The following is a 24,794-nucleotide window of genomic DNA, read 5'->3' as shown; positions in this document are numbered from 1 at the left end:
GAAGAGCTTTTACGCTCTCCACCCTGCTTAATGGGTTCTGGGATGCTCACACAAGACATCGCAGGAACTTGGACAGCCCTTGCGGGAGTGTCCCAAAACCCACATGCTGAGTGGGACTTGTCTGATAAGCAAGGCAGAGAGCTTTTAAGCTGTCTGCCTTGCTTGGGGGGTGGCAAGGCTCACTTGACACACCAACTCCAGAAGGTAAGGATGCTCATACGGGGCAGTTCTGGATGTGTGTGTCCAGCATACAGTGGAACCTCGGTTCCCAAATGCCTCCATTGTCGTATGTTTCGGTTCTCAAACGGCGAAAGCCCGGAAGTAAATGCTTCTGGTTTCGAACATTTTTTGGAACCCAAACGTGTGACGCAGCTTCCACTGAGTGCAAGAAGCTCTTGCAACCAATGGGAAACCACGCCTCGGTTTCCGAGTGTTTCGGAAGCCGAATGGGCTTCCGGAATGGATTTTGTTCGAGAACCGAGGTACCACTGTACGTATTTTTGCATATACACATCATAGCTAGAACATAACCCCCATGTAAGGTATGATTGAGCTATGCAACACTGCATGGAATTAAATGTTGCCTTATAGGACATGTTCTCATGCAAGAAGATGTCACTGTCCTTCGTGCACCTCCAAAATCTGTCCTGGGTGGCCCATCAACCTCCCAGTTCTGAGGGTGTGAAGATAAGGGGAGGGTGGTGATCCTGTTGTGCAACTGGAAGTCTGTTCCGCTCACACACACAGCAATGGATATGACCCTAAGTCTCAAGCTGTGGGGATGATCACTAAGATGGTAATAGGCAAACCCACAGAGGATGGACCACCAACAATGATGGCAAAATGGTACCCTATGTCTACCTCGCAATACCAACGTGGGGTTGGCGGGGAAAAGAACACAGGGGAAGGCCACCAATTTCTGCCTAGGAGCTTTCAGGTGTACCTGACTTCCCAGTGCTTTGGCCTCATCGCACAAGACACTGCCGGTATCCTTAAAAGGCAAGACCTCCAGGATAAACTCAGCAGGTCTAGATGGGCCCATGGTGAATTTGATGCAAACTCTGCACACCTTCCTGGAGTAGCAAAGCAGCTCATGGATTATTATATGGCTTGTAAGAAGCAGCAGCGAAACTCCTTTCAACGGGGGAAGGGGCGTAAGTTTGTTTGCATGGAGCTCCAAATGAGGACACTCAGGACTCTAAGTCTAAATCAGGAGAAATATAAATCCTCTCATCTGACCAAGTTGGAGACCGGGCTGTAAAATCTATTTTGAATGAGCAGAATTCGGCCCATGCCTCAGAGGAATCTAATTTAAACAGTTGAGAATTCCTGCTGTCTTCTAGTTGTAAGACTGAGAAAGAGGCAGTGTCCTCTCAAAGAGGACAGCAGAGTCAAAGGATGGTTCCGTTTTGCTTGGTACACAGCTGATGGAGGACAAGGCTGTCAGTGGCTGCAAACCGTCCCCAGGATCAGATCCAGTCTCCCTCGGGTTACGATCCAGTGGGGAACAAGGGGAGAGTGCAATTGCACTGCATTTGCCACTGCAAATCTCGCTTCTAGGTTCTGCTTGTGGGTTTCCCAGGGGCCTCTAGCTGGAAAATAGGATGCTGGATTAGATTGACCCTTGGCCTGATCCAGCTGCCAACCACTACCTGGCAGCCCTGCTGATCTCAAGGCCTGCATTTCAGTATACAGTGGTACCTTGGGTTAAGTACTTAATTCATTCCGGAGGTCCATTCTTAACCTGAAACTGTTCTTAACCTGAAGCACCACTTTAGTTAATGGGGCCTCCTGCTGCCGCCATGCCGCTGGAGCATGATTTCTGTTCTCATCCTGAAGCAAAGTTCTTAACCTGAAGCACTATTTCTGGGTTAGCAGAGTCTGTAACCTGAAGCGTATGTAACCTGAAGCATATGTAACCCGAGGTACCACTGTACTGGAAATACTTATTTACAGTGTCATTTTGCTTGTTTACCTTCTGTTAGAATTGGTTGTTTATTGGTCCCGTTTAGGTGATTTTGTCATTTTCGTGGATTGTTTTTTGTCTGTTTATTTTTACTACTCTGGGACTGAAACATTCTGTGAAGAGCGGGTTGAAAATACTGCAAATAAATAATAAATTTTCACGTTCTTAACTCTCCAAGCTCTCAGTCAGAGGCCTCTCCAGTTCCTACTTCCTGAAATCCTTTGGGCTGGAAATGCTGGAGATTGAATCTGGGAACTTTTAACCTGAGAAGAGTGTGCTCTGCCACTGAGCTGGAAACTCAATGCAGGTCGTGGCTGTATGAACTATTGCAGGAGGCCACCCTGACCCTCAGGGGGACGTGGGTGGTGCTGTGGGTTAAACCACAGAGCCTTGGGCTTGCCGATCAGAAGGTTGGCGGTTTGAATCCCCACGACGGGGTGAGCTCCCGTTGCTCTGTCCCTGCTCCTGCCAACCTAGCAGTTCAAAAGCAAACCAGTGCAAGTAGATAAATAGGTACCGCTCCAGCAGGAAGGTAAACGGTATTTCCGTGTGCTGTTCTGGTTCGCCAGAAGCGGCTTAGTCATGCTGGCCACATGACCCGGAAGCTGTACGCTGGCTCCCTTGGCCAATAAAGCGAGATGAGCGCCGCAACCCCAGAGTCGGCCACAACTGGACCTAATGGTCAGGGATCCCTTTACCTTTACCCTGACCCTCAGCCCATGGAAGTAGCTAGTTTTCACCTTACTACCCTTCAGGTTAAACACACCCCTCTAAGCTGCTTCTGTAGCCCCTTTATTTACCTGTCTCTGAATGGCAGCAAGATGTTCCTCCTTTCAGGAGCCCGTTGGGCTTCTCATGTCTGCAGACAACAGTTCTGCACCACTCGCAGTGTTTCCGTATCCTACAGCAGCTGCAAAACATAAGCGTAAGAGGTTTAAGGCAGGGGAAGGCTAGGAATGACAACAGAATGCAGAGGCTCAGTGGTTAGTGTGTTGGATTAAGAGCTGGGAGACCAAGATTCGAATCCCCACTCAGTCTTGAAGCTCACTGGATGACCTTGGGCCAGCCATTGTTTCTCAGCCCAACCTGCTTCACAGGGTTGTTGTGAGGATAAAATGAGGAAGGGGAGTACCATATGCACCATCTCCAGCTATTTGGAGGGAAAGGTGGGATATAAGTGAGATAAATAAATGCAAAAGGGTGGGACATCAGAATGTCGTCCGTCCCTACAGTAGAGAGGGCGGCTGGCAAAGTGGGGCCCACTTTGTGACCACCTTCAGAATGGGCTGGCAAGGATGGGCCCTTGAGTTTGTGAACCTGGAAACCCAGGTTCACACACCTGGTAGCTCCAAGCTAGCCCCTAGCACTCTGAAAAGCTGATCAGCCTCAAGTCTCACATTTGCCAGGTTTATCACAATTCAGCCCTGCTGTAATCCCGTTTTATAAGCATCTCAGGCCCTGTGATTAGGCACTATAAAGTTTGTTGCTGGATTCCAGGTTTCCTGTTAAAATTCAGAACTCCTGAATTAGAGTGGAAAACTTAACAGCTGGAAAAATAAATCAAAATGGGGTGTGTTGTCTATTAAAATAAAAGGAAGACTGTTCGGTTTGATTCGAATCAGTTCAAGGTGCTTCACTAATTTAAGATGAAATCTTTTGCACCAGCCTTATAAGAGACCAATAGCCTAGGGAGCAAAGACCCAAAGACAAGAACATTCACGTGAAACAATCCAGGTGGTAGCTTTTTTTTAAAAAAAAAGTCTCTCCCTCTCTCTTCCTAAGAAGAACTCAAGCCCTTACATCCCAGCACAACCACTGGAAACACAGAATCTGGGAGTTGGAAAAGACCCAAAGGGTCATCCAGTCTGCAATGCAGAAAATCATCCAAAAGAATCCTGCTACTGGTCCCCCCAGGGACGCGGGTGGCACTGTGGGTTAAACCACAGAGCCTAGGACTTGCCGATCAGATGGTTGGTGGTTTGAATCCCTGCAACGGGGTGAGCTCCCGTTGCTCGGTCCCTGCTCCTGCCAACCTAGCAGTTCAAAAGCTCGTCAAAGTGCAAGTAGATAAATAGGTACCACTCCGGCGGGAAGGTAAACGGCGTTTCCATGTGCTGCTCTGGTTCGCCAGAAGCGGCTTAGTCCTGCTGGCCACATGACCCGGAAGCTGTACGTCGGCTCCCTTGGCCAATAAAGCGAGATGAGCGCCACAACCCCGGAGTCGGCCACGACTGGACCTAATGGTCTAATGGTCAGGGGTCCCTTTACCTCACTGGTCCCCTGTGTCTCAGGAGTCCGACCAGCCTCAACTAGAAGCCAGTCACTCACTGTTGCTGGTCCCAGGCTGTGCAATACTTTTCCAGCAGAGATTCAGCAGTCATCCTCCCTGTTCTCCTTCAGACAGGCCCATTCAGCTGCTTAAATTCCGTTTTAGATAAGCCAGTCGTCTCTATGGTTGCCTTGTATTTATTGATGGCATTTGATGCTTCACTGTATTTGTATATATTGTTATGCACCAGCTTAATGTTTTCTGCGAGTGGGCGGTATAGAAATACTTTTAGAAATAAACAAAAGGTGAGTCAGGCTCTCTGGTGGCTAGACTTTGGAACTCCCTGCCTAAGGATATCAGGCAGACACCTCCACTGCACTCTTTTTGGCACCTGCTAGGAACATTTCTGTTCAGACAAGCCTGAGATGCTTACAAAGTTCATGTGAATTTTAATCTGTTTTTAAGCTATTGTTGATTTAGCTTTTCAAAATTCTTAAGTTATTGCTGCTCATTTTTCTTAGAGATAATTTTATTGGCTTTCCCTTTTTTGTAAACTGATTTTTTTATTTGTTTCTTTTACAAATCAAGCAGTTTATAAATATTAGGAAATTTAAAAAAAAAAAATCAGACTAGACTACTGCAATGCACTTTACATGGGTCTGCCCTTAAGAACAAATAAAGAACGGTCTGAAATTTTCAGCTAGTACAAAATGCAGCTGCCCTCATGACCCAATTTGTGAGCAAGGATGTTATTAAAACATTACAGTATTTACTACCAACACACTCCTGCATAAATACTTCTCCGCACCAAGAGAAGCGGCAGGACCTGGAGAAACCCGCTGTTGTCAGTGACTGTCCTAACTGGTTTGTTCGTTTTGGTCTCGCTGCTGGCAGAGAATGTTCCCCAAGCAAAGGTGAGAGGAGGGCTGGGGACTTGCTTGAGAAAAGGGATTAGGCAAGGCATCTCGCAAGGCGAGCCACGCAGATTGGGAAACCAACCACAACGACACTGCTGCCCGTCCTCTAAATTACACAGCAAAGACTTTAATTTTAGCTTAATGGGTGGTGTTCCAGTTGCAACACGCATGCCACCATCTCCCGTCCTCAGAACAAAAACACACCGGAACACATGACCTCATTGCAAGAAAGAGCCATTCTAGGACATCCAGGCTGCGGATGGAGAAATTGCCAGGCAGAAAGGGTGGGGGCAGAGGCAGCGCAGGGCGGGTTTTGTTTTGTTTTTTTGCAGCAGGCAACAGCTGAAAACAAAACGCATGTCCAGTTCTCTCCAAAGTGTCTTTCTAAATTAAGGGAATCCTTAATTTAATTGCATTTTTGCAAAATGGAATTAAATGCTGAAATGCTTCTGCAAATCTACACGAGGAATGGGAAGATGAGCAGGAGGGTGTGTGTGGAAGAGACATAGTTTCATGCTCTTCTCATCCACAAAGTTAACAAAGTGGTTCAATTTACAACTAAGAATAAATTACGCAATATGAAATTACGCAAGAATAAATTACGCAATGAAGAGACACTTTCAGAAAAAGTTCCCAGTACTTCCAAGGCAGCTGTTCCGGACACTGGGTAAAAGTAAGACTTAATTCCACCAGCTTTCTGTCTATATCTTAAGCCAGGGTTTGTGGCAAAAATAAATGATGCAGATCACAGAACTGTAGAGCTGGAAGAGACCCAAACAGTCATCTACTCCAACCCTCTGCAATGCAGTGAAACATGGAGGATTATAAGAGTAACTTGCACTGAGTGCTCTTTACAGATTTGCAGGTCTACCTTGTTAAAGGAAAGTTTTCAGTGTTCTGCATTAACCAATATTGGTCAATGGCAGCTCCTCTGTTTTAGAGGCAGAATTAGGCTGAGAGAAGGTCTTCCCTTTCCATGCAATCAATTGCCTTCAGCATCCAAGAGGCCAAGTCCATATTCAATTTCATCCAGGTGTTACACTTGCTCTTCTTCCATGAGGTTCAGGATGGCATTCCAAGGTGGTTTCCCATCCAAAAACTGACCAGACTTGGGCTGCTCGGGTTCAGGGAGGTGACTGCACCACATGGACCACTATGAGATGTGACTAACTAAGTGACCAGCCATAGCTCAGTGGCAGAGCATCTGCCTTGCATTCAGTGGGTGCCAAGTTCATTTCCCATCAGTATATCAGGGCTATGATTGTCTCCTGCCTGACATCCTGGAGAGCAGCTGCCAGTCAGTGTAGACAACATTGAGCTAGATGGACCAGGGCAGGACTCTGCACAAGGCAACTTTCTATGCTTCTAAGATCATGCACACTCTTTTAAACGAATTTCTACCCTACTTTTCAGGGGTGGGGAAGGCTTCCCGAGAGAGACTTGTACATCGCTACAACCAACAGGCTTACAATCTAAAAAGGCAGGGCACAAAAGGAAAACTGGTTGGGAGGGAGGAGGAAATAAGCAAACTCAGCTGCACATTCTTTGTTGGAAGTTCCTCTAATGATCAGCTAGGGTGGAAAAGTCCAAGGAGAGGAGTGCAGAGTTGATGACCCAGCATCCCTTCTCTTGTCTCTTCTGCTGCAGATTGATGCTGCGGTTACTGCCTGGTGACAGCTGTTGGAGGGAGAAGTCTGCTGCCTAGTATGCATTGCAGTCTATGCAAGCAGCCTTAGCCACATGTCAGGGTGAGGTCTGCCTCCAGCCTTCCAAACTGGGAAGCAGGCTGGACTGGGAAAAGGAGATCCTTCTCTCCATCAACTGTTGCTGCCCACCTGAGCCTATTCAGTAGGCTGGCCACCTTTTAAGACATGCATTTTACATAAAACACATGCCTTGGTGCATGCACATGCACACACACACTTCAAGCTTGCAGAGATGTCAATGCAGAACATCAGTTCAAATGGAAGTTTCACTTACTGTATTAGGACGCAGACCATGATAAGGGCAACAGAGGCTATAACGGAAACCACCACCAGGGCGGTGATGGTTTGCTTTGTCTGGTTGGCGGCCACCACTGCAAGGAGGTCCGCGTGTTCGCATCGCGCCCCAACGTACCCAGAATGGCAGCTGTGATGAGGCAAAAGAAAATCAAGAGCAGTGAGTGCACAGAGGAAAAGACACAAGCTTTTTAAATGTGTGTGTGTGTGTGCAGAATTTGAGCCAGATGCTGTTTTCTCACATTCAGAATTAAAATGGGATTTTATCTAAATCAGGGGGCTGGAACGTGCCTAGAGGCAGGGTGGGAAGAAGCTACGGAGGACCTGGTTTGCATTTCCCATTTAGAGTGAAGCGCAAAGTCCCGCTCCCTCTGCCTCACTCCAGAGTTTGCAGTGCTCCTTTTGAGCCACGGGAAAGACTGCACAGTGTTCCCAATCAGGGCATTAGCCAGGCGTGATCCAAATAAACCAATGAATTATACGTATTTATACTTCTGCTATGCAATGTGAAATTTTAGCTGCTTAGGAACCGTTTCAGCATATAAGTGGCATATACGTTAATTTTAAAACATTAATAAAATAATTGTATTTTACTCTTCCCCATCTGAACACAGCATGTGCTCTGGATCACGTTGACATGTTTATTCTCTTCGCACCAACTCTCAACATTCCAACAAGGCAAATCTTGCAGATGAAGGGAGCTTTTCCATACGTCTCACAAGGGCCCAAGAGCCATCCCCATCCCCTAAGGCTCCCCTAAGGATGATGGGAATTGGAGTCTTCTTCTGGACTCCAATTCCCATCATCCTCAGCCAACTTAGCCGATTGCAGGGATGACGTGAGCTGCAGTCCAACAACATCTGGTGAGCCAAGAATCCAATGCAGGCATAGGCAAACTCGGCCCTCCAGAGGTTTTGGGACTACAGCTCCCATGATCCCTAGCTAACAGAACCAGTGTCAGGGATGGTGGGAATTGTAGTCCCAAAACATCTGAAAGGCCGAGTTTGCCTATGCCTGGTCTAATGCATGGAGGCAGAGACACTTCCTTTCGTGACATGCCGACTGCACGGTTACTGCTAAATGCAATGAGATGGATATTACAAGATGCAAGATGCAAGAGAGAGACTTACACGCAAGCTGGTTTTTCCTCTTGCACCAAGAACCTGCAAGTACCATGGAAGCAAAACTCACTATGAGCATCCGGACAGCTGTTAAAATGAGATCTCACAGCAGCAGCCACTGGCGGACCTAAGAAAGGATGGACAAGAGAGAGAGAGAGAGAGAGAGAGAGAGAGAGAGAGAGAGAGAGAGAGAAGACTGGTTAGCCTTTGGTACCGTTGCCAATACAACTCACACTACATACAAAGAAACATATTTCAATCAGCCACTTTGTTTGTTTGTTTTGCAGATACTAGAGAGAGAGAGATTGTTTTAAAAAAGATTTTCATGAGAATTCATCAGCAATGCTGTGCACCTTTATATACATTTCTACATGAAAGTGTACATGATATGAACATTTCGGCAAGCAATTTTCCTTAATATTGGGCTTTTTGTAAAATAAAAATAAAAAAATTCACAAATATATGCATTTTTAGGTATGCTTGCCCTTAGTACAAGCATTTATCTATGCACTTCTTGGTTAGAGAGGTGCAACACAAAATGTGAAGTGGAGCAAATTTGGAAGGGTAACTTCATTTCAGTTTGTGAATTGTTTTGGAAAGAAACTATTAGGTAGCCAAGCATTAAAATATAACCTACACCAAATTGCCCCCCCCCCATGGCCATCCTAAGGAAACGAAAAGAGCCTGCTGGATCAGGCCAATAGCCCATCTAGCCAAGCATCCTGTTCGCACAGTGGCCAACCAGGTGTCCCAATGGGAAACTTGCAAGGAAGACCTAAGCGCCGGAGCAACACTCTCTCCTCCTGGGGTTTCCAGCAAGCGGAATTCAGAAGCCCTGCTGCCTCCAACTGCAGTAACAGCTGTCAATATAAGGATACTTGTCACACATACTTTTGTGGGGTAGTGGGCTGAGAATGTGCGCTGCTAAGAACACATCCATTTACAGGAAGAAGGTAACTGACCATGACATCATTCAACCTTTTTAGAAGCCATGTATGCCTTACAACTTAAATAGTCGTAATAATAAAGGAAGATATATTTGTGCATTTATGCAAGACATTCCTGGGCTGCCTTTCTGGACACCGTCCTCTCAAAGAGGCTCACGGAATATCACATGCCATAAAGCAATCTTCCTAAATTTGGCACCCTCCAGATGTTTTGGGTGACAGCTCGATGGGAGTTGTAGTCCAAAACATCTGAAGGGCATCGTGCCGGGGGCAGCTGCTAAAAAAGGACACCTTCCATACTAAGTACCACAGTCACCAGATTGGCAAATTCCATAACAACAACAACAACAACAACAACAACAACAATTTTATTACTTATACCCCACCCATCTGGCTGGGTTTCCCCAGCCATTTTGGGAGGTTTTCAGAATACTGGGTAACCCTCATGAGCAATGCACGCCAATGTATTATTTGCCATTACTTGCAAAAAACACCTGGAAAAAACCTTAGTGCAAGAATTGTACTATGCCCAACTGAATATCTGCAGTAACCAAGGCTGCAATTTTTGCAACATATTTTTATAAGCTACTCAGAGACTATTGTAGTTGAGTTGCATATCAACTGTAGGAGAGCCAATGTGGTACAGTGGATTGACTGTCGAGCTCTAGGATCTGGGAGACCAGGGTTCAAATCTCCACTCTTGCCATGAAGGTCACTGCCTCGACTAACCTACTTCACAGGGTTGCTGTTGTGGGGACTGAATTAAAAGAGGAAGAAGAACCATGCATCCCACCTTGAGCTCCTTTGAGAAAATGTAACAAATAAGAAATAATGATTTAAATAAAAAGAGTTTCATGAGAATTAACTACCTTTAAAAACAGGACATACCGCTTAAAAGCCTCTAAAAGACAAAAAGTATCCCTTGTTTGTGATAAACTAGAGAGGCTAAACTGTGAAAGCCACAGTTTGACTGGTCATGAAAGTATTTTCTGAGAGTGCTTTAAGCTGGACATTGTTAGCACTGGTTAAAGATGCTGGCCGACATCTGAAAAATCTCACCCGGGGAAGACGGAGGCTGCAAGATACTTTTCTGGAGCAAGCAACTTCCTTCAGACTAGCCTGCCTGCACTGTTGTGTGGGTGGCTTTACTTTGCTCAAGTAAACCATATGTTGCAGCAGGCAGACAAAAGCTGATGCCACAGTAAATCTGCTAGTCTCGGTTGTTAGTGGAGTGCGAAGTGGTACCCTGGCTCCATTTCCCAAAAGCTTCCAGGCCCCCAATGACACGGTGAAATCGACACAGCCGGGCTGCAGTCTGCACACAGCATTACAACACGATCCTGAGTGTGTTTACTCACCAGATCCAATGTGCCCCCCGCCACCCAGACATCCACGCTTCCCCTCAACTCATAGCAGAAGAGGTAAACAGAATAAGAAGGCAGGCCTTGTGTGAGAAGGTTTGAAGAACACAGCGATCTTTCAGATTTCGTATGCAGCAGTATGCAGAACTTAAGAGGTGTGCGTGTCTAGTACGGTTAAGCTACATATGTCTGAGCAGAAACGGGATCAGCAGTCTGCTCCTCAGGACTGGACTGCCTCCTGTCATCACTTGGCCCAAACGCTGCCACATAAGACCTGCCCCGCTCAAAATTTTAGTGTAGCAGCACCTACCCTCTGGAACTCCCTGCCTCTTGACATCAAGCAGGAGCCTTCGCTGTGCACATTTTGGTGCCTGCTAAAAGCATTTTTGTTTAGACAATCCTGTCCAGATGTTTAGAAAGTTGGTGCACGTTTTAATCCATTTTTAGTCTATTGTTATTTTAACTTTTGGAAAAACCTACATTGTTATCAATTCTTCTTGTTGATCATTTTATCTTTTTTGTAAACTGCTCTGGAGGTTTGGTTGGTTTTTTACAATCAAGCAATGTATAAATTATATGAAATAAAGTAAGAAATAAACGCGTCTGACTTCAACATCTCTCCTGTCTCACCTCCATGAAGGCCTGGCCTTAACCCCCTAAGCCCACACTTCCAAATAGAAAAAGCATTTATATATCACTGTATCATTAAAAAATGTCAAAAGCCATTTACATATGTGTGTGTGATAAATAATGAAAAGCTCAAAATGAGAGATCATCAACTAACCAATCTGGAAAGATGTTCTCTTAATTGCCTGCACAATTTCCTGGCGGCACTGAAAAAGTTTTCAGCAGGTGTCTAAATCTTTTGCAATTATAGTTGCCCACTCATAGCTTCCTATCCTTGCTTCTCTAACCACTGCCACCCCCACAACTCAAAATTTACACCACAGGTTACTGAGGACACCAATTTCTCTCCCCTCCAAAAAATGTAACCAACCCAACACCACAAACAGCAAGACCCCAAAGAGAACACAAAAACATAAGAGCCCAGTGAATCAGCCCATCTAGCCAGCATCCTTTTCTCACAGCAGCTGACCAAACATTACTCCCTGTGACTGAGATAACTAGAGGCAGCCTATAGGAAGTTCACAAGCAGTTAAGCGGTATCCTGTAACTTTGCAAAAGGGATGGGGAAAACTGTGGTCCTCCGACATCTGGAAGTCCAACAACATCTGGTTGGCCATCAGTTCTCCAGCCCTGCCTTAGAAAATCTGCTTGCTGTGGGAATGTAAAAAAGCGAAAAACTTCTGGGAAATGATATATAATGAGATGAAAAAGATGTTGAAATATACATTTATTAAGAAACCAGAAGCATTTTTACTTGGCATTGTAGGAGATGATATTAATAGACAGGATTTTAAGTTGTTTTTATATGCAATGACGGCAGCAAGAATATTATTGGCACAAAAATGGAAGCAAGAAGAATTACCGACGAAAGAAGAATGGCGGATGAAGTTGATGAACTATGCAGAATTAGATAAATTAACTGGAAGTGCTCGAAACTTGCGGGATCAGAGATTCTTAGAAGACTGGAGTAAATATACAAACTATTTGAAAAGTAACTGTAATGAACAGATTATGCTAGTAGGACTGCAAGAAGTTTTGAAACGAGGATTATCTGAAATATTGCAAGAAAGACTATGAGGAGAATTATTAGTTAATGACAATTAAGAGTAATAGAGAAATTAAGAAATGCAGAATAAGTGATAAAGAACGAAAAATCATCAAAGGTGTTGACAGAAGTCTAAAACATTGTATATGATAGGAAGTTATGTTATATGATTGTTGGAAATGATATGTTAAGAAAACCTAATAAAAATGTATATTAAAAAAAGAAAAGAAAATCTGCTTGCTTTCTGAAGAGATGTAAAATAAAAATCTATAAGCACAAGGAACAACCATAGATACAAGAGAACTACACTCTGTGTGTGTGTGTGTGTGTGTGTGTGTGTGTGTGTGAGAGAGAGAGAGAGAGAGAGAGAGAGAGAGAGAGAGAGAGAACTTCGCAAAATGGAGAAACTGTGGCAAACCTTTTGTGCTGGTTATTCCATATAGGTAAAGGTAAAGGTACCCCTGCCCGTACGGGCCAGTCTTGACAGACTCTGGGGTTGTGCGCCCATCTCACTCAAGAGGCCGGGGGCCAGCGCTGTCCGGAGACACTTCCGGGTCACGTGGCCAGCGTGACATCGCTGCTCTGGCGAGCCAGCGCCGCACACGGAAACGCCGTTTACCTTCCCGCTAGTAAGTGGTCCCTATTTATCTACTTGCACCCGGGGGTGCTTTCGAACTGCTAGGTTGGCAGGCGCTGGGACCGAGCAGCGGGAGTGCACCCGCCATGGGGATTCGAACCGCCGACCTTTCGATCGGCAAGCCCTAGGCGCTGAGGCTTTTACCCACAGCGCCACCCGCGTCCCCCGTTATTCCATAATGAACCATTATTATGAAGAATGTTTGGCATTAAAGAGATTACCAATAGTATGGTTCATCCTGATCCTCCCACATTGTTACACAGTTATTCAACACATCCTGGGCTGTTTTAAATTGTTGGCCAACAGTTGACATGGAAAACAACATCCTGCTCAGCAGATCGCCCCTTATATAAAAAGCCCACCCATTCTCCATTTCAAAGCCCCATCAAGTTCCTGTTGCAGAAAGTTAATGGCAAACCAGGCAGCAGAGCTAATTAAAACCACAACTTCGAAATGTCTCAAATGAGACCCTGGAAGAAATTAAACATCGCTGAAAACTTTTCCTGCATTAAGTTTATATTTTCTTTGAGGAAAAAGGTAGCTTTGTTCCAGTTCTCAAAAAAGAACTGGAAAATGGAATTGAAATACAGTCGTTCTTAATTGTAGTCAAAGCGCAACAAGAAAATGCATGTCACAGGTCAGGTCAAGAAACCGCGCTGGAAGGCCCCAAGTTGACGAAGAAAGCGAATCCCACTCGGAGGAAAATACTATGCAGGACACTTATCTTTTGCAAGACCCCCACTTTTTGCGTGCTCTTGAGTGTTTAGCTAGCTTGGGGGCTGGGACACACACACACACACACACACACACACACACACACACTGTTCATTTCATTAACTCTTTAGTGGCCACATCCCCTTCACCACCCAAATGGTGCATTTGGACCGAGTAGACCCAGTTTAACTCTCTGCACAGCCATGAAATTCACTGTGGGGTCTGCCTTGAACAAATCAGTCCCAGTCTACCACACAGGGTTGTTGTGAGAATCAGTGGGGGAGAGGAGGTGCTCACCAAGTACTTCCATGAAGGATATAAATAAAAAATACCCCAAACCACCACCACCCGACATTTTAAAATTCATTGTTTATTGTACTCTGATTTCAAACAGAACAAAACACAGCTGTAAACAGTGGGAGAAGATAAGCTCACTCGGGTTATTTTTAAAGGAACATGAGCTTAAGGCAAGGGAAAGAGGGATGTATTGCTGTCTAAGTGTTCCTGCTCTTAACTGTAGTGCTTGCTTTGCACAGATCAGTGACATAATATCATCTCATTCTGTAAGGACCAGCAAAATAACCTATTGACTCCAATTCCAATATTCGTATATGGGCTGTTTATTTGTATACATTTTAAAATTTTACATCCGGATGTTTTATGATGGCCTATACAGTGGTACCTTGGTTCTCAAACTTAATCCGTTCCAGAACTCCGTTCCAAAACCAATGTGCTCCCAAACCAAGGGGCACTTTCCCATAGAAAGTAATGCCAAATGGATTAATCCATTCCAGATTTTTAAAAACAACCCCTAAAACAGCAATTTAACATGGATTTTACTATCTAATGAGACCATTGATCCATAAAATGAAAGCAATAAACAATGTACTGCAGTCACACTATCAATCAATAGCTGAACTGGGTTCCACACAGTCACAAAAACAAAACAAGAAGCTGCAAAAATAAATAGCAAAACCAGACAGACCTCAGTGTAACACTCAAAACTGAAGTGTGGCACTCAATTCAGAAGCATAACACTCAAAATGGTTTTGTGGCACTCAAACCGGAGCACATTCAGCTTCCGGAAAAAGTTCACAAACCGGAGCACTTACTTCCAGGCTTGCAGTGTTTGGGTTCCAAGATGTTTGAGTACCAAGGCATTTGAGAATCAAGGTACCACTGCACTTGTAATGCCTAATAAAGGTTTGGGTAAGTAAGTAAATAAGTAAGTAGGGACGCAGGTGGCACTGTGGTCTAAACCACAGAGCCTAGGGCTTGCTGATCAGAAGGTCAGTGGTTCGAATCCCCGCGACGGGGTGAGCTCCCGTTGCTCGGTCCCTGCTCCTGCCAACCTAGCAGTTCAAAAGCTCGTCAAAATGCAAGTAGATAAATAAGTACCGCTCCGATGGGAAGGTAAACAGCGTTTTTGTGCACTGCTCTGGTTCGCCAGAAGCGGATTAGTCATGCTGGCCACATGACCCGGAAGCTGTACGCCGGCTCCCTCGGCCAATAAAGCGAGATGAGCGCCACACAGTGGCGTAGCGTGGGGGTGCAGGGGGGCCGGCCGCACCGGCCGCAACATTGGGGGGGGGCGCTAATCTAGTGGAAGAGACTCGAGTGCTAAAATCCACGGGTTAGGGGGCGCAAATTACTTGCCTTGCCCCGGGTGCTGACAACCCACGCTACGCCACTGGTGCCACAACCCCAGAGTCGGCCACGACTGGACCTAATGGTCAGGGGTCCCTTTACCTAAGTATGTAAGTAGGTCTATTGACTCACTAGCATAGGTGGACATTGTTTTAAGTTCAAGCAATCCTGGGAACTGGATCAGGGCTCATTGTGATGCTGGAAAGCAATTAATGAGCCATACTAGACAGCTGTGATTTACAAGCTGATGAAACAGCCCCTTTGATTGTCCCAGGCTTCCACATAAAAAAGGACTCGGTTGCTCCTTTGGTTCTCCTCCTACACCTCTAGTCTGATTAATTAATTTAGTGTTTTAGTTAGTATGCTGCCTCCATCTAAAAATCACAGGGTAGTTCCCAACATAAAAATACAAAATGAAAACACAAAATACATAATGAATCAAAAACCAGAGAATGTTAATAAGTCAAAGAAACATTTTTGCCTGCCGCCCAAAGATATGTAATGAAGGCACTAGGTGAGTCTCCTTGGGGAGTGTGCACCACAAACATGGAGCCACCACAGAAAAGGCCCATTCTGGTGTTGACACCTTCCGGACATCTCGTGGAGAGGGAAACAAAGAAGGGCCTTGGATGATGATCACAGGGTCTGGGGAGGTGGTCTTTGAGGTCTTGCTGTCCTAAGCCATTTAAGGCTTTATAGGTCAAAACCAGCACTCTGAATTCGGTCTGGAAACTAATTAGCAGTCAGGCCAGGATCAGTGTAATATACTCAAGCCATCTTGCCCTGATGTGCAGCCTGGCCACCAAATTCTGCACCAGCTGAAGTTTCTGAACCATTTTTTAGAGGCAGCCCTACATACCAGAGGATAGATGAGAGAAATTAGACAATCCTTGTCCAGATGGGGCCACAGTTGGGCCACTAGCCAAAGCTGATGGAAGGCACTCTGCGCCACGGAGGGACCACCACCCCTTGCAAGGAGGCATTAACTACCTCCTTGGCCCAGCCAGCTCTCCTCTCCCTGCTAGTTTTTATCAGCCAAGAGGTGCTAGCAGTTGCCACTACGACCCAAGCCCTTTGTCCACATCCTCAAGCCTTACTAACTGAAACTCATCCAACACAACAGTATTAGACAGTTGCTTTGGACACCCCTTGAGATTCATCTGCTGTAATAGAAGAGTCAAGATCCTGGGGCAGACTTTGTGACCACCCATTTATATTTAAATGTGCACCTCAGTATTTGCACCTCAGCATTTCTAACATTTTCCATTGTGTTTTGGTGCTTCGGGGCAGGAACTGACTGTGAAACTCAGAAAAGTGCAAAACCCAGAGGAGACTTATGTTCCAACCTGTGCAAATTTTGGCAAGGGCCACCTGCACATCTGCAAGCGCCAACAGCTCACAGCTAAGCTACTGGGCCCCAGCAGGAAGGGGCTGGATGAGGGTTCGGAAGGCTCTCAGCGTCTTAGAATTGCCTTTTTCTACAACGCGGGGAGACAGGGCAGCAACAGAGCAACGCAGCTCAGTCCACTAGAGCTTTGCTTCGCTAATGTCTGTCCCAACATGAGGAACCGGCATTGAGCATCTTCTAAGAAGGCGGAAATCTTCCCTCAAAGCTTGGAGATTTGCGGAGCCTCCTATAATTTTGTGCCTGCCATTTTGAAGTCAAATTGAACACCAGCCTCTTAGAAAGGAGGCTTTATCCGGCTGCCAGAAGTGATATTTATAAGTTCGCCTTCCAAGAGACACAAAATGCCTTTCAACAGGCTGCCGTGTAAATAACCAGGGGATGCATGAATTGGCCCCATACAAACCTCCAGAGCCGTTTTGCTTTGAACCTGGGCAAAAGCGTGAAGAAAACACACACACACACATATACACAGACCCTAAGACATCCGGCTTTTTATGGTCCCACCATTCCAAGTAATGGATCATATGAGACAGGTTTCCCCTGCCACACACCTCCACACACACAGGTATTCTGCACAAGCCATATTTCTTACATTTCAGTGCTTTCCAGAAAGGCAAGTGTTGACATGTAATCTCTTTCAATTCAATCCATTCATAAAATCTACTGAACATCCTATGAGGTGGGAGGGATAGACACAAGACAAGGAATAGAGTAAAGAAGAAAAATAATTCAATGCCCTTTGATTTACTGGGCTATTCCACACATTATGGAAGAAAGAGCTGATCCAGCATATTTCACATAGCGCTGCATCAGTGACACCAGAATATTAGTGCAGGAATAGGGAGACCTGGGTTGGGGGAACCCCACGTTCAAATCTCTACATCTGCCTCCCCTAACCTGGTGCCCTTCAGAGGATCTGGCCCAGCCAGCACAGCCATATGATGCTGGGGGTGATGGGAGTCGTAGTCCAAATCCTCATTGGGAAACAACTTGAGGAAAGTCTTTAGGTGACCTTTCATTATTTTTTTAAAAATCATATTTATTAAATTTTTAACAAAAGGAAAAAAGGTTACAAAACAATACACGGTAAACAAAAAACACAAAAGGAATACAAAAACCAAAATTTAACATAAAAAGAAAAGATGAAAAAAATAAAAATCCCTCATTCTAATATCTTATCATTCATTTGCTTATTTTCATGACTTCCTCACGCCTCCCTTTTTTGTATTCCAGTTAGATAGTTCAGCAAATCCATACCCTCTTTATTTACTCTTAATTTACTCTTAATTCTTTGTCTTCACCTATTATAACTTCAAGTTTTCGTCTAAAATCAATCCAATTTTGCATACTCCTATTTTACCTTATTGCTAAAACCACTTCATTTCATTCCAGCATCATTAACATTCAAAAATTTTATAGTGTTTCTGTAAATAATCTTTAAATTTCTTCCAGACCTTTCAAAGGCTCATAGAATCATAGAATAGAATCATAGAATCATAGAGTTGGAAGAGACCACAAGGGCCATCGAGTCCAACCCCCTGCCAAGCAGGAAACACCATCAGAGCACTCCTGACATATGGTTGTCAAGCCTCTGCTTAAAGACCTCCAAAGAAGGAGACTCCACCACACTCCTTGGCAGCAAATTCCACTGTCAAACAGCTCTTACTGTCAGGAAGTTCTTCCTAATGTTTAGGGGGAATCTTCTTTCTTGTAGTTTGGAACCATTGCTCCGTGTCCGCTTCTCTGGAGCAGCAGAAAACAACCTTTCTCCCTCCTCTATGTGACATCCTTTTATATATTTGAACATGGCTATCATATCACCCCTTAACCTCCTCTTCTCCATGCTAAACATGCCCAGCTCCCTTAGCCGTTCCTCATAAGGCATCGTTTCCAGGCCTTTGACCATTTTGGTTGCCCTCCTCTGGACACGTTCCAGCTTGTCAGTGTCCTTCTTGAACTGTGGTGCCCAGAACTGGACACAGTACTCCAGGTGAGGTCTGACCAGAGCAGAATACAGTGGCACTATTACTTCCCTTGATCTAGATGCTATACTCCTATTGATGCAGCCCAGAATTGCATTGGCTTTTTTAGCTGCCGCGTCACACTGTTGGCTCATGTCAAGTTTGTGGTCAACCAAGACTCCTAGATCCTTTTCACATGTACTGCTTTCAAGCCAGGTGTCCCCCATTTTGTATTTGTGCCTCTCATTTTTTTTGCCCAAGTGCAATACTTTACATTTCTCCCTGTTAAAATTCATCTTGTTTGTTTTGGCCCAGTTCTCATGCCAAGATGTAGTTCAGGGTAAAAGCCCCAAGCCCTCTCAAGCAGCAATGCTGAGGCCACCAGAGACATGCCTGAAAGGGAGTTTCCATTCAAATTCCAAAAGCATCCCAAAGGCTTCACAGCCTAAGACCATGCAGTGTGAGATGTGGAGCCAGCGGGTGGGGGAGGGGAAGGGAAGCCAGCCTGGAGCAACTATGCTGGAGAAGTATGGCTGGATGGGTCACTGGAAGTTCACTGGATGCCTGCACTGGAAGCACTGCAAAGGCCAACCATTTGAAAGCTTGGGGTGCTATGCAACTGTGTTTTACTCAGAGTTGACCCACTGAAATTAATGACTATGACTAAGGTCCATTTTGCTAATGTTCCTGTAATATATATGAAGCTAGTTATCCTTCCATGCTGCCTTTCAAATGCATTACCACATTGGATAAGTGAATGAATGAATGAATGAATGAATGAATGAATGAAATAATACACAAGGCTCATCTAGGATTCTCAAGTCTGACAAGGATTACAAGGGTTTGTCAGAGTAATTAGCTTCTGTCAAAGTAATGAGCGGCTGTTTTAAAGATGTAACATTCTGAATTGTTACAATTCCAGTCACAATTCCAGAATGGTACAAACAAAGCTATATCTACATATCCAAGTTACTTAACTGTTACGAAATCACAACACCCAAGTCTATTATTTATAGCCAAGCATGTTAGCAAGAGATTGAGTTGTTCCCTTGGCAAAAAGCCAAGAACCCAGACAGTTATAAATGCCATTGAAAAACCACACACCCCTCTATTAAAAGACAGGAGTCAGTTTAAGTGTGTTCATTTCAAAGGGCAGATTGAGGTGGATCCAAAACTGAGCATGTACACACACCTGCGAGACGAGGAAGCAAGCCCTTGCCATTTGAACAGAGGAATGCCAGGTGAATACCTGGAATATTTACCGGTAACTATGGCAAAATACAGCCAACTGATAATATTTAACCAGACAGTTGACCAGAAGCTCCATCCTAAGAGACAGGGAGCACCCCGGTGCATCAGTAGTACTTTGTCAATAGCAGCTGAAACTCTTCAGGATTTGGGCATTCTCTATATGCACAGTTATACTTCATCTCCTCAACTTGTAGGCACTTTGGAATTGTCCAAATCACTTCATAGATACTCAGAATTCAAGACCTGAATCACAGGACTCTGCTTATGAAAGGACTGTGGAAAAACACCAGGAATAGGTCTTCAGATCACAACAGTTATTTGCCTTTGAATTCATTGAAGGTGGTGCTAAGAACAGGCCAGAATCACACATTTGCATCCCAGGAAGTCTCTGTGGTACAGAGTGCCTTCTATCAGCTATATCAACTTCTATCAGCTTCAGCTGGTAGCCTAGCTGTGCTATCCTATTGATAACCTAACCTTTGTTGTCTCTGCTCTGGTACCCTCTAGGTTAGATTATTGCAACACACTATATGTAGGTCTGCCTCTGAAGATGGTTCAGAAACTTCAGTTGGTGCAGAATTTGGCAGCCAGGTTGCTTACTGGGACAATACTTGGCGTTAACAAAGGATATTCAGTCACCGGATGTGCAACCATTTGCTTTTCATGAGAAACACAAACCACCTTGCAAAGCAGTGTAACTGTGCAAACTGCTAGTGTAAAAGTAAAGAGAAGTTTGATTATTTCCCTCATCCTTTGATTTCCTCAGTGCTCCTCTGCCACAAACAACAGTTAAACCCGAAAGCCACATTCTCGCTTGCCAGAGCAAGGGGAATCTGAATTTTGGAAGGTTCAGGACAGACAAAGGAAGAAAGGACTTGTGGCCGACCTCCCTCTCACGTTGAGCCACTGCCAGAAAGCCTCTGCCAGTCAGTGGGGGCAACACTGAGGTAAAAAGGTAAAGGTAAAGGGACCCCTGACCATTAGGTCCAGTCATGGCCAACTCTGGGGTTGCGGCGCTCATCTCTCTTTATTGGCCAAGGGTGTGAAGCTTCCAGGTCATGTGGCCAGCAGGACTAAGCCACTTCTGGTGAACCAGAGCAGCGCACGGAAACACCATTTACCTTCCCGCTGGAGCGGTACCTATTTATCTACTTGCACTTTGACGTGCTTTTGAACTGCTAGGTTGGCAGGAGCAGGGACGGAGCAATGGGAGCTCACCCTGTCGTGGGGATTTGAACCGCCGACCTTCTGATCAGCAAGTCCTAGGCTCTGTGGTTTAACCCACAGCGCCACCCGCGTCCCCTAACACAGCTGTAGTGACTATGTAATTTTTTTTTACTCTTTCTGGGAAGAGTCAGGTCAAAACTGATTTGAATTAGGCATGCTTAAGACAGTGAACTGTCAAAATGTCTTACAGATATGGTACCTCCACAGGAAGTGTGTCAAGTATCTAAATGGCCAAGAGTTTATGAGGAAACGCGCACATGTTCAGAAGCACTTGCAGCTCAGAAGGGTCAAGAGGCATTGTTAGTGCCAAGGACAGACAGGTCTGCGAGAAGGTATTTCACCCAGGGTAAAACAGAGTCACCCATTTTTACTACACACCTAGACAGCTGCAGGCTGGGTTGTAAAGTTGCCTTTGGATTTTATAGCTTCACATAAAAGAACAACTGGTCTGCATTCATCCAGCAGATCTCTTGATCATCTGCAAAGTGACACCTGGGGTGGTCTCTCTCCAAGGGCCAAAAAGTTTGATACAGAGCGCAAGGCTAATGGTCCCAAAGAAGCAGAACACGCCACACACCATGACACCACTGCAACATAGCGGGAGTGCAAAAAAACAACAACACAGAATGTGGCACTGAGTGGAGAAGTCCACTTCCTTAGAACCTACCGTATTTTTCGCCCTATAGGACGCACCTAGATTGGGGGGGAATAAAGGGGAAAAAATTATTCCCCCTCCCCAGGCGCGGGGCTTCCCCCGACCCCAGAACGGGTCCCAGAGCGCAGCTTCGGCATCGCTCTGGGAGCTTGCCAGGCTGGGGGGGATAGCTTTCTGAAGCCTGGAGAGCGAAAGGGGTCAGTGCACACCGTCCCCTCTCGCTCTCCAGGCTTCAGCAAAAGCCTGCATTCGTCCCATAGGACACACACACATTTCCCCTTCATTTTTGGAGGGGAAGTGCATCCTATAGGGCGAAAAATACGGTAAGTTTCCATTTAAGGAGGTAAAATATGTTTCCAGTCCTTAGGATAGCAAGGATTAAAGGGGTCTGAACAAGATCACAGAGAGGGGCTTTGGTACCCAAATTTAAACAAACTTGCTTCACTTGTGTAATTTATATGGATTTGTTTTCCTGGCACGAAGTTTTTAGTGCCTTGAGGAAGCAGAATCTGTGTTTGCACACAATCCTAAACTATGGCTTGTTCTAACCATGGTTTGTTCAATCGTAAGGTGTCACAGGCAAGGAAAACAAACCACGGCTTGTTTCTCCCAAACTTGGTTTGTTTTCCAGCTGCTTCTGCCTCATGATTCTGCATCTTGCTGAGCATTTGGTGTATGGACAAACAAACTATGGTTAAGCAGGGCTGTTGGGTTCGGACAACTCACAGCCCACTGGAAAGGGTCCAGACAGACATGCAGACCAACCATGGCTTAGTGTTTGTTGCAACCAGAGCTCTGGGTGACATTATCTCAAAAAGGATATTGTAGAGTTGTACAATGTTCAGAAGAACCAAAATATTCTAGGGGCTCCCCCCATGAGGAAAAGTTGCAGAATTTGGGACTATTCAGTTCAGAGAAAAGGTGAGTAAGAGGCAACTTGATAGAAGTTTATAAAATTATGCATGGCCTGGAGAAAGTGGATCAAGGAATGTTTTTCTCCCTCTCATAACACTAGAATTCATGGACATCTAAAGAACCTGAATGTTGGAAGATTCAGGACAGACAAGAGAAAGGACTTCTTCACACAGCAGGTAAATTATGGAATTTGATCCCACAGGAGGCAGTGATGGCCACCAACTTGGATGGCTGTAAAGGAGGGTTAGACAAATTCATGGAGGAGGAGAGGGTTAATGGTGGCTATGAGCCACAGTGGCTATGGTCTGCCTCCATGGATTCTGAACACCAGTTGCTGGAAGCCACCAGAGAGGACAGTGGGCTCTTGGGCTCAGATCCTGCTCCTGGGCTTCCCAGAAGAGGCATCTGGTTGGCCACTGTGAGAACGGGATGCTTGGCTAAATGGGCCATTGGCCTGATCCTGCAAGCTCCTCTTATGTTCTTAGCTTTGGCCCAATTATGCTGCATTACTGACTCCAACATATTTTGTTTTGCCAGCGCCCAGGAGAGGTTTGAGGAACCGTCTAGCCTACCGTGGCAAACTTCCCTCTCCAGCAGCATCACTTCAAAGACCCCAGGATTGCCTCCCCCTAAAGGCTGCCGGTTGTGGTTTCAAGGGAGCAAGAAACCCATGTGCAGGAAGGAAGGAAAGATCCTTTGGCTCTAAAATGCATAAAGTGTGAAGCAGCCACATATGACACACCACACAGTGCTGGAAGCCCATACAGCCAGGACAGCAACGAGGAGACTTCCTCGTAAAGCACTAAAGTTATTATCACGCCAAACTCCTCTCTCTGCCTCCACAGCTGCAGAACATCCTCCTTTTCTCCCACAACTGCAAAGCATCATTAGGGAAGGCTGCCGCCTGATTAGTAACAGACAGAAGCATTTCAGCAGAGATCCTGCCTCCTGTAAAGCTAAGCTGCCCTTTGATCTCAGGACCCGCTCACGCTTTGCATATCCCTCCATGGAAGCCACCCTAACAGCCCAGGGCCAATTTAATTCGCTCCAGGAAGCATCTCATTGGAACAAGGCTGGCCATGTACACAGGTTTAATCTATATAGGAAGGGCGATTTCTGTACACCACAAAAGCTCGGGGTTAATAGCCCAGTGGATTAGAGGATTGCAGAAGCAGATCCCACTCTTAACCCCAGGGCACTGCAAGTTAAAAGGGAATCAGGCCAAGGGCTGAGGCTCCAGAGACAGAGTAGCTGGTTCTGCGTCCAGCCTACAGCTGCTTAATGCTCTCTGTACCACAGCACTGAGCAGCTTTCTCCAACCCGGTGCCCTCCAGATGATTTGGGCTTCCACTCTCATCAGCTCTAGCATCATACAGCTGTGCTAGCTGGGGCTGATGGGAGCGGTAGTCCAATAGAGGGCACCAGGTTGGGGAAAGGCTGGCGCCAAGACCTTCCTTTGCAAAATGTCTAGGAAGTTTTAAAAACCTACAGACAGAAACACCCCAAACCTACACCCAAGAAACGAAAATGCAACTGCCTGAATAAAGGCTAATAGAGAAAATACATATCTAGGCAGAAGAGCAAGAGAAAGGCGATTTTCCAAAGACAGTTTGGACAACAGCACATCTGGCAAAACTGGGGAGCAGGAATAAGAGGCTGACCACCCCAAAAAGACTCCTAACTGCTGCCTCCTTTCCATTCTCAATCAGCCATACTTTAAAAAAACAAAAACAAAAAACTATTGGATGAAATATTTGGGAAATCCATCACCGCCATGGTCCTTAGAGGTTTGCAGCTGGACCCATTTTGGGTTGATGCAGCAAGGAAATTACTAAGTTCTTCATATTCTAAACTGGGGAAAGACCAGAGAGCTCAATCTATCTACTGGAGAGAGATTGATGGGCGTCAGGTGGGGGTGGGCAGGGCGGGGGAGAACAAAAATACATTCCCTTGGCACCCCCCTTCTCCCTCTCCTTTTCCTGCTGAAAAAGAGGAGGGAGGTCCCATCCCTTTTGACCCAGTATTACGATCCCTGCTGCAAGAGGAACAAAATGTTGCAAGGCTGGACCAGCTCTGTGTCATTACCTGTCCTCGAGACCAGAAAAATGAAGCTTAAACAGAAGAGT

General features: G+C 45.5%; 1 protein-coding gene across 1 annotated transcript in view; it reads right to left on the bottom strand.

The window, feature by feature from the left end:
• The window catches only part of TGFA (transforming growth factor alpha), a 52,655-nt gene that overhangs the window by 3,230 nt on the left and 24,631 nt on the right, over nucleotides 1–24,794 (bottom strand). Inside the window, exons 3-5 of the mRNA XM_081868574.1 lie at nucleotides 8,283–8,400; nucleotides 7,133–7,282; nucleotides 2,767–2,876 (exon numbers count right to left, since the gene is read on the bottom strand). Coding sequence (XP_081724700.1) covers nucleotides 2,767–2,876; nucleotides 7,133–7,282; nucleotides 8,283–8,400 — 378 coding nt within the window. The remainder of the gene's footprint in view (nucleotides 1–2,766; nucleotides 2,877–7,132; nucleotides 7,283–8,282; nucleotides 8,401–24,794) is intronic.

Source organism: Podarcis erhardii (assembly GCF_964252035.2).
Source record: "Podarcis erhardii genome assembly, chromosome: 7".
NCBI classification, from domain to species: Eukaryota; Metazoa; Chordata; class Lepidosauria; order Squamata; family Lacertidae; genus Podarcis; species Podarcis erhardii.
This window is presented reverse-complemented; position numbering and strand designations above follow the sequence as displayed.